We start from the raw sequence: 10,629 nt of genomic DNA on the forward strand, positions 1-10,629 counted from the left end.
TTTTTATTTGTTACTTTTCTGGAAACTCTCTTCCAAAAGCCATCGCATCTCGAGAGTGAACTAAGAATGTGACTTCAAGGACCGTCTTTCAGGACCTCTAACTCCAACTGAAAATGTGAAATGTCTTGACAGTCCACAACCTGCTTATGAGTCCGTCCTTCATGCTTTCCTAAAATAAAACCTCTTAAATGAATACTAACAGGATGTGGTCTTATCTATTCATTTATCCATTGCTTGGGATCTTGTTCCCATGATGACTTCTGATTGCTTTGATTTAGCTGATTACTGGCTACTTTTAAGACTAACGCCGTTTCATTCACTTTAAACTATCTTTCACGGCTTAGTCTGCACAGTTCAGTACCACAACCACTTTATATGTATCCAATCAAATTTGTTGTATTTAATTATTAACTACATGATTTGTTGTGAATACAATTTTTTTCATATGTTTAGCCTTTAGTATAGCTTGTTGAATAATCGAGTTAAGATTTGTAACTAAAAACCTGAAGTATCTAATTTAAAATTGAGAACTTGCCTGTAGAAATGCCAGTTTTGCTGAGCCTTTTTACATGCATGTCAGTCTAACTGAAATGTTTTGATCTACAGGAGAGGACTACCAGCATATCGAATTTGGCGTGGATGAGGTAATGAATGTGGAGCCTGTGGCAGTGAAAGACTCGCTGTACAAAGTCTCCAGCACTCTTAATCCTCAGGCCCCTGAGTTCATCTTAGGCTGCCAACCATCTCAGAAGGCCCTTCCCACAGCCACGCGGGTCGCTGATATCCCAGATGGTGCCGACTTTGACTCCCTATGCTGCGGCCACTCCGAGATCTCAGTCCTGGGCAGCCACCAGGCCTGCTCGGACATGGATGGGGTTTCGGGCGGCTTAGGACAACGTAAGAAAAAGAAAAAACGGCCGCCGGGATACTATAATTACCTGGAGGGTTCCAACAGCAACAGCAGCAGTGTGGCCACAGATGGAGTCGGGGGCTCAGGCCTGGTTAACGGACATACTCCAAATACTCCACTCATGGGTTCGGAGGACATGGTAGGGGACGTGTTGTCTGGGGCTGAGCCCATTCCCCCATATTCTGGAACATCCAGCACATCCACACCCCAAACCACCCCTCTTTCCCATCAGAGGACTTGTGAAAGCCCTGACAATTCGACATTGGACTTGACGAGCGGAGCTGCCTCTTTGTCAGACAGAAACGGTGCAGCTTCTTTGTCTACTTCATCTTCGTCCTCTCAGAGCAGCGGGGTGGCACAGAGTGCCAGGACTGCAGAGCAACATGCAGAACCCCCAGCTCTAGAGAGTCCAGTACTCCTGGGTAACGGAGGGCACAGCTCCTCTCCTCCATCTCCTCTTCCCCCTGCTGCTGCTGCTGCTGTGGCCACCCCCACAACCACAATTCCTGCTACTACTGATGAGAGGGAGGCCGAGGGCTCGGGGGAAGCTAATGGGCTGCCAGAGACTGCCTCAGCTGCCGGAGCCGCAGACGGGCTCCGAGACCCGTCTGAAATGGGCGAAGTGCAGTCAGCTTCCTCTGTAACCCCTCTTTCCTTAGACTCTGAAGTTCAGCCGGTAGTCTCGCCCAGTCCTCCTGCAGCACCTGTGACCAACCCCCCGAAATCCTGGGCCAGCCTCTTCCACAACTCCAAGCCTCTGCCTGGAGGTCCTCAGGCTTACGTTGAGGTGAAGAGCGTGCCTGTTGTCGTCGCGTTCCCTCCGGCTGCCTCTGAGTTGCCTGAAAAGGCCAATGAGGTGCGCGAGGGTCCCATCCCCATGTCTGAAGACCCTATGGCGCCGAAATTGGCAGGTAAAATGTGACATGACAGTGTTAGAGATTTTGAGTCCCGACTGCAAAGAATGTTGTATTGCACATAGCATCTGTATACAAATGGTCATTTACTCACCCTCTTGTTCTTCCAAATCTATCAGACTTTGGTTAGTCTTCAACCCAGAAATGATGTATTTAGTAATCTTAGAAAATTCTACCCCTTTATTGAAAGCCAGTTTCACTAAAACTTTTATGCTTTAAAAGTTTGTAAAGACCTACTTAAAGTAATCCATGTGATAAACGGATTTAATTTAGGCATTTATTCACAAACTTTGATCATTGCACATACATGGAGCATATAAAATGTAGTAAACCGAAGTTCTCATGCAAGCACATTTGAGATTATTTAATGTGTTCTATGTATGTATGTTGATCAGTTTATATTAATCTAAATTCTGTTCATATATAGTGATCATGTCTCTTTAGAAGACTTGGATTAAACGGCTTGATTCATATGGATTACGTTTACGTTGGTTTTATCAACTTTTTCATGCGTCAGTTTTGGGTCAACAGACTTTAAATAGAGGGATAAATATTTCTTAGATTTCATTAAATATCTAGGTATCTTTATTTATATACCTTGGATATCTTTATTTCTATTTTGAAGATATGGGTTCTTATGAATTTGGAGCAAAATGATGGTGAGTAATGATGCCAATTTAAATTTATGGGGTGAACTATCCCTTTGTGTTTTTGTCATTGTTTTACAAGGTTCACATGATCAAGGCCCCAGCCTATATTCAGATGACAAATCTTGGTTTGGGTAGAAATGTCCTATTTATTAACAATCTAAAGTGTCCGTGAACTAACTTGTTAGCTTATTTAGAAATTAAATGTTCAGTGTTGATCTTTTTAAATGGACTCGCATCTTACATTTTTGAAAAGCTTGCTCTCTTTGAACCAAACCATGTGCCATTCTGTTATTTATATCTGCCTTTGAAGAATCTTCACACAGCTCTTTTGCCTACAATGACTATTTATTGTGACTGCATCTTGTCAAGCTAAAGAGAGAAGAAAAAAAACATGAAAGTGGTATATTCATCTTGTGTGCTGTATTCCACATGAATTCGGACATTACTATTTTCATATACTGTTTTTCACCTGCTCTATATTAGGGAAGTATGTACTTTTGGATGCAGCCAGTGATCTCTTGCTATATAGAAGGAAGCTGAGAAAATGTTCCTTAGATTTCCATTTTGTATTTCAGAAAAGGAAATAACAGCATGTGGGTTCCGAATGATATGAAGATGAGTAAATAATAGCAGAAAGTTAATTTGTTGAAACTATTCCATTTGATTCTCTGATTCATGTTTCTGTCCACAAGATGGCAGCAGCATGTTTTGCTGATTTGCTGGTGGCACCCATAAGCCCTCTTTGTGGGTCCTAAACATTTCAGACAGGTTATTAGGGCCTATTTGCTCATAATTCTTTTAAAAACCACATTTCCTCATCCTGTTGCTCAAACTAATCATGACAGATCTTGAGAAAAGGCCCACCCAGGTGCTGTGTTTACCCATCATATTTCCAACATTAATGCTCAGAAGGAGAATGAATGGGAATCCCAGTCTGTCTCCATCTGAAGTACAAACGCAGGGTGGTTTCTCATCCAGAGCTTGGCTGCTGATTTGCTACAATGGCTACTTCTCATTTAACAACTGACCTGATTTCATGACCTTGGAACACACAGGGACTCTCCACTGCATTAAATCCTTTGGGTTTCCTTTGCTGTTCCTCAAATATGAGAATTCTTGCGCAAGAAAACTGTGATAATTTCAAAGTCTCAGACTTCTAAAACGACCTGGTGTATTATGTAGACTTGTCGTATTATGATTGGAGGCATTCTGTTGATCTTAGCACTGGCTTATGTGGCACTCAAACATTCTAGACTCTTCTCCTGGGTAAATGCATGTTCTGTTGCATAACAGGAAGAGCGTCTGCTTGATTGATGGCATTTATATGACTGTATTTCAGATGTGATTTTCTTCAAGGCTGCTAATGGAGATGGGATTTATGATCTTGTGAATCCGTTTTTATTCATATATTCTAGTGCAAAAAAAGGTGATTGTGAAATTGGATTTCTGCTCTAGCTGCTGTTTTGAGTTAGTCGTGAATGTGATGTGACCTGGTTTAAATCTATCCTGCCACAGTCACACAAAGCTGCAAGCTTATAAAGTAAAGGAACATTTAGATTTACATGACCATTGCTGACTGTGTTTACTACTGTAACTTTAAAATCATGTGATCACAACTGACCCCATTTACTTTCGCATATTTGTGGTGTTATGTGCAGTTCATCATTATCAATTAAATCACTTTCTTTTTTTTCTGATGTCACTTAGGCCACACAGGCTGTTGGCCATAGTTAACTAGTAGCCAAATAGCTACTACTTTTTTCTTTTTTACCTTCCAGTCAATTCCCATTTTTATATATATATATATATATATATATATATATATATATATATATATATATATATCTTGTTTCAGTCATTGTCACAAGTAAAATGGATTGTTATTTGAGCATCCAAACCAGCTTGTCGTAGAAACATTAACGCGTTTTAACCAGTGGAAGATAAAGGGATTGCTGTTCAGTTCTGCTATGCATGTCACTTTTTTTTATTCTATTCCAATATTGATAAATTCAAATTTCCACGTTACCATGGGAGCTGTACCATTATTTCAGTTTCCCTTCCTAGGCGTGGTACAAAATTCTCCTCATTTTTGCCACTATTAGCTTCATGTGCATCAGTCACATGTTGCAAGGTTAGAGTGATGGACATCACATCTTTTATTCTTACTCTTCAGATTGACAAGTTTGTCTAGGTTTGTGTCTTTAGAATGTGTATCTAGTTAAATGTTGCTTTTGAATGGAAAAACATCATTTAAATGCCCCCCAAAGAAACACTGACTCATACAAGGCTTCCTAAAGACAGGCAACCCCCCCCATTACTTCATCTTGGAAAATATGTAGTTTTGTACATCTCTAGTATTTCATCCACGAACATGAATCATTTTTTTCCCCATTTGTCAGAATTAATCGAGACTGTGAAGTTGATACACAAACCGGTGTCTTTGCAACCAAGAGGACTGATTAACAAGGGAAACTGGTGCTATATCAATGCTGTATCCTTTTTCTTTGCCTCAGTTCTTCCAGTCTTACTGATGTTGCTTAAGCAATACTGAATTGATCAAGCTGTCTTGTCCTGTTTATTTATTTTTCCTTGACACTGAGCTTTAGACCCTGCAGGCCCTGATTGCATGTCCCCCCATGTATCATCTGATGAAGTCTATTCCCCTTTTCACTGAGATTCAGAGACCCTGCACATCCACACCCATGATGGATAACTTGTAAGTTTTAGGCTACTTTGCTGCCCTAATTAAGTAATAATTATTTCCGTTATTACACAATGTGTTGTGGACTGGATGTGGAATAAGTCAGAACTTGATATCCATTCTGTGTGTTTACTAGCTTAAAAACAACATTAGACCAAAGTTAGAAATAAGCACAAGTGATCGGTTTTGAAGTTAGGTCTTTTCTATAATGCAGGATTGTCATATGCCACCACATCCACAGCATACTTTGGTTTCAAACTTCATTGAACTGGAAATTCTCCATTCAGAATAAAACATTACAGGTTTTGAGTGTTGTTTTTAACGAGTGAAATATGAATTGAAGCATCTGTTTATACACTGATACCAGATGTATCATTCATAATAAATGAACCGTCTTATCTTTTAGTTTGCCTCCCAGTTTCAGATTAAAATGGAAATATGAAATGTGAACTTGACTACAGCTGAACTATTCTGATTGACTTCAATTAATCAACACAAGTTTTTGCAAAACACAGCAAATGCACGTCAAAAAAAGTAAAATTTTCTTGGACCAAGTGCACTTTTTAGTGTTTTCTGCCTATTACTCTAATAAATTACTAATTGGTGTACTGCTTTTAGGCAATTAGGCACCAAAGACTTGGGCTGTTTTGTGCCATTTTCTGCATGCAATGAAATTAGAGAATAACTTTTTATTTGTTTCTATTATGTTGACCATATTCTTTCGTCTTGTAGTGTTCGGCTTGTGAATGAGTTCAGCAATATGCCTGTCCCTTCCAAGGCTAAACAGCAAGGTAATGTCTTTTCAGTGTTGATTGATTAAATCTTTTTACTCCCTGCTCTGTATTTATAGATTATATTACTCTTATTTTATTTTTTGTAGCTGCTGGAGAAAAAATAATGAAAGATCTTCGAGTGGGTGCTCCTTTTGAACCCACACACATCTATAAACTCCTCACCCTCATCAAATCAAGCCTTTCTGAGAAGGTAAGCATTATGAAGAATGGGCTGATTTTAATAAATCCCTTTAATAGTGGGGCTTGCTTAAGTCTCGTTCTTTGAAGGTGCCCAGTGGTACAGATTTCGAATGTCTCCTCTAACCTAAGAAAACTACAACTACTACATATCTAGTTCGTCATTTTTGGTAGTAATCACCTCCAACAATTTACTAGTTGGTCACCTCTCAACAAAGTCATGATGATAGACACTCGTGCTTGACACATCCAAGGACAAGACCTTCCTGTTCAGTTTCTTTTCGTATCTGTCTGCACATTCACTAACATTGAGGAATGAGTGTCTTACTGAGTCAGAAAGCTCTAATGAACAAGATCAAAACTGAAAGATAAAGTCCTTCGTTAATGAGCGGAATCTTTGGATACACAGTCTTTTTCTGGATTTGGACAAGAGTGTACCTGAGAAATACTACCTTTGCAGACAGTATATAGAAGACGGATGGCATCAGGGCACAGCCGAATTGGACCCTCCTTTGGATAAGATTTTCCACAATCCTACATGTGCCATTTGGCAGTTGATTGGAAAGAACGGCAAATTTATTCTTGTTCCATATGCATAGCAGTTAATGAGTTAAATTATAATGTGGTTCTCATTAGTCATTAGGCTTTATGGTGCCTTGGAAGCCACTGCTTTCTGAAAGTGGTACCTTCATTCAAAAGCTTAGTCATTGTCTGACTGGTAACTGTTTTTTGTTTGGAACAAAGTCAAAGAGTGGTGTGGTGGATGAGTAAAGTCTGACACTGTTAGCATGCGTTAACGATCTCTGTTTTTCTCTCAGGGTCGCCAGGAGGATGCAGAGGAGTACCTTGGTTTCATTTTAAATGGACTGCATGAGGAAATGCTGGCACTGAAGAAGCTTATCTCTCCACAGGAAGAGAGTACGTTCTCTTCTTATTTCAGCATTAATTGCAAGGGAAATCAGGCACTTGACTGGCATCCTGTCCACTCTAGATAATACTCTATTTGTGACTGCTTCATATTAGCTAAATTGTCTCTTTCTGCCACTGAGCAGAAGCCCCCACACCAAATGGTCCTGAATTTCAGCCTGGAGTGGAGGAAGGCCCTGCTGAGAAGGAGGAAGAAGGCAGTGATAATGAATGGGAACAGGTCGGGCCCAGAAACAAAACCTCCATCACCCGGCAGGCAGATTTCATCCGCACTCCCATCACAGACATATTTGGTGGCCACATCAGGTAGGCCTTGAGTGCACATTTCCACGTCAGCTATTGTCCAGCTGGTACTTTGTGTATCTATAGTGTAGAAGTGTTTACAACTTCAAACGCGCTATCTGGTCTTAAGGGGTCATATGACATTGCTAAAAAGAACATTATTATTTGTATTTGGTGTAATGCAATGCTTATGCGGTTTAAGGTTAAAAAAACACATTATTTTCCACATAATGTACATTATTGTTTCTCCTCTATGCCCCGCCTTTCTGAAATGATTTTTACAAAGCTCATTGGTCTGAAAAGCGAGGTGTGCTCTGATTGGCCAGCTATCCTGTGCATTGTGATTGGCCGAAAACCTCAAGCGTGTGACTGAAATCTTATGCCCCATACTGTGATGCCGTGTGTGCGACGAGTGCCGGTGATGCGCGACGAGACAAAACCAGTAAAACCCATTATAAAAGAGGCCTTTGTTGCATCCATTGGGGACATAATTGCTGATTATAATAACTTATACTGTCTTTCTTCGCGTTGCGTTGCTTATCACGCTGCGTAAACATAAAACCCATGTTTGCATTTGTGATCGGAGAAATGACAAACAACTAGCACTGCTCTACACTGCTCAAAACTCGCGTTTGAATCGTCAGTGGCAAATTCTTTAAATATAAAAAACGTACTTGCATGCTGTGAGTCATGAAGTGCCAGACTGTCCTTGCCAAGTTGGAATTGCCCCACTTTATAGAAACAGACACCGGCATTGTAGGCTATAGTCTCCCAGGAAACAGTCCTCGTCCTCCATAAAATGGGCTGCACACATCTGAATATCACTGATTTCTAGTTGTGTCCTCTTTTGGAAGGCCAAACAAAGTAGTTTCACTTTCATAACGAGAAACACAGCGTCTCCACAACATGGTGGCGGCAACAATACTACAGCGAGAATCAAAGTTACGCCGCCTTTCTTTGTGTGAACATTTGGGCGGTGTTATGCAAATCTTCCCACATAGTGACGTAGACATGTGGGGGGGCGTGTTAGAATGAGCCATTTTAGGTAGGCGTGGTTGACTCAACTTTTAAAAGAATCTTCCTTTGGATTTGAGACTTTAGTCTTTGCAACTTTACAGATCATCTTTATGCACCAAGAGCTTGTAACACTCCAAAGAGAAAGGAAAAATTTTAATCACATCATATGACCCCTTTAAAGGCTTGAGAACCAATGCTGTAGAGTTGTGATTCTCATAAAAGTGGCTTTATGAGACACCTGACCTCTTTGACGCATTAAACCACGGAGGTAGACAGATATGCAGCACTTCTGCAAGAAAAATAAACTTGTGGAAAAGAAAAGCCATTGGAACCAGGAATGGGTTTGGCCTTTTCATTGGCACCCACTGCACACTGTGGTATGACACAAGAACTGGGTGAGTGTGGTGCCATCTTCAGCCCATCCTGCTGTCCTGATCTTTGGATTTGAGACTTTAGTCTTTGCAACTTTACAGATCATCTTTATGCACCAAGAGCTTGTAACACTCCAAAGAGAAAGGAAAAATTTTAATCACATCATATGACCCCTTTAAAGGCTTGAGAACCAATGCTGTAGAGTTGTGATTCTCATAAAAGTGGCTTTATGAGACACCTGACCTCTTTGACGCATTAAACCACGGAGGTAGACAGATATGCAGCACTTCTGCAAGAAAAATAAACTTGTGGAAAAGAAAAGCCATTGGAACCAGGAATGGGTTTGGCCTTTTCATTGGCACCCACTGCACACTGTGGTATGACACAAGAACTGGGTGAGTGTGGTGCCATCTTCAGCCCATCCTGCTGTCCTGATGCTCCTCCAAGCTGTGTGGCTACAGCCATTACAAACAATTCACTGCAAAATAACAAACCCTGTGGCTCACCACCACCGCCCAGCTAACTTAGGTGGCTGCAGAAATGCAGACGCCTGAACGTGTGGGGGCGTCAAGGCTTAAATGTAGCCTTTTCTCTATGGTTTGGCTATGGTGTCTTTGGTTGCCTGATGGAGAATTTAATTGCGTAGCTAAGTCTTTCTTTTGCTTTCCTGTAAGAAACATACAGTTTTTGGCTTTCAGATTCATAATGGCATACTATAATTTGATGGACTGTGATGGTTTTAAGTCATCTAGGGCTTATTACTTTTTGTTTAAAAAAAAAAACATTTCTTTTTTCAGTTGCTAAGTTTCCTTACAAACTTAGTTGCATACTTTCTTCATTTTACTAGACAGTTTGATTAATTTCTAGGGATGCACGATATCCGATATGCAGATGTTTTTCAACTTATTTTAGCCGATGCCCATATCGATATATTTCCTTTTGTTTGGAAACACCACCAAGTCGCTCCCATGCAGTGATTATGAACAAAAAAAAATTTTTTTTTGGTTCGTTTTTAACAAAAACTTGCTGCTTAGAATGAAATAAATAATAACGTTTTTAATAAAAAAAAATTTTTTTTTTAATGGTGAGCACATTGAAAGCTTTGAAAATAATTATCCTAGTCAACATTTGAAGTGGATCAAAACCTTTCATCAAAGTTGAAACCAAAACAATACCCGTTCTTGTCTTAGGACAACTTTGAACTTTTTTGATCCACTTCAAATGTTGACTACTATATTTTAACTAAACTATAACTTTTTTTGACCAGAAAGATGCAGTCATATATGGTGTAATATAAATTTTTCCTTTCTCTTTGGAGTGTTACAAGCTCTTGGTGCATAAAGAAGATCTGTAAAGTTGCAAAGACAAAAGTCTCATCCAAAGAGATTCTTTATAAAAGTTAAGAATCAACCACTCCCTCCTAAAACGGCTCGTTCTAACACGCCGCCACATCTACGTCACCATGTGGGAAAATTTGCATAACACCGCCCAAATATTCACGCAAAGAAATAAGGCGTAACTTTTATTCTCGCTGTAGTATTGTTGCTACCGCCACCATGTCGTGGAGACAGTGTGTTTCGTTGTGAAAGCGAAACTACTTTGTTTGGCCTTCCAAAAGAGGACGATATCGCTTCGTCATGCCTGGAGCTGATCCGTGCTGGTCGTTGAGGAAATACATCAACTTCGTACCGTGGAGGAAGCGGAGTCCAGTCCGGGGCCGTCACATGTGGTTGCCACAAGCCTGCCGGCCGCTCCTTCGTCAAATCCGTCGGCCGCGCCGTTCTCAAGCCTGCCGACCCTTTCTCACTCTTGGCCGCCGACCGCTGCTCACTCTAACCCGCCGTGTGTGATGCTGTGTGTTTCGTTGTGAAAGCGAAACTACTTT

The 10,629-nt window shown here is 40.5% G+C and overlaps 1 protein-coding gene across 1 annotated transcript in view; it reads left to right on the forward strand.

Annotated features, from left to right (window-relative positions):
- The first annotated feature begins 553 nt into the window (after positions 1-553).
- Positions 554-10,629, forward strand: part of LOC107561506 (ubiquitin carboxyl-terminal hydrolase 10-like) — a 29,056-nt gene continuing 18,980 nt past the window's right edge. The window contains exons 1-7 of the mRNA XM_016245959.1: positions 554-1,821; positions 4,874-4,965; positions 5,081-5,190; positions 5,908-5,966; positions 6,056-6,159; positions 6,965-7,064; positions 7,199-7,379. Of these exons, the coding sequence (XP_016101445.1) occupies positions 648-1,821; positions 4,874-4,965; positions 5,081-5,190; positions 5,908-5,966; positions 6,056-6,159; positions 6,965-7,064; positions 7,199-7,379 (1,820 nt within the window). The 5' untranslated portion in view covers positions 554-647. The remainder of the gene's footprint in view (positions 1,822-4,873; positions 4,966-5,080; positions 5,191-5,907; positions 5,967-6,055; positions 6,160-6,964; positions 7,065-7,198; positions 7,380-10,629) is intronic.

The sequence above is a fragment of the Sinocyclocheilus grahami genome, unplaced genomic scaffold (genome assembly GCF_001515645.1).
Source record: "Sinocyclocheilus grahami isolate Dianchi unplaced genomic scaffold, SAMN03320097.WGS_v1.1 scaffold776.1, whole genome shotgun sequence".
Taxonomy (NCBI): domain Eukaryota; kingdom Metazoa; phylum Chordata; class Actinopteri; order Cypriniformes; family Cyprinidae; genus Sinocyclocheilus; species Sinocyclocheilus grahami.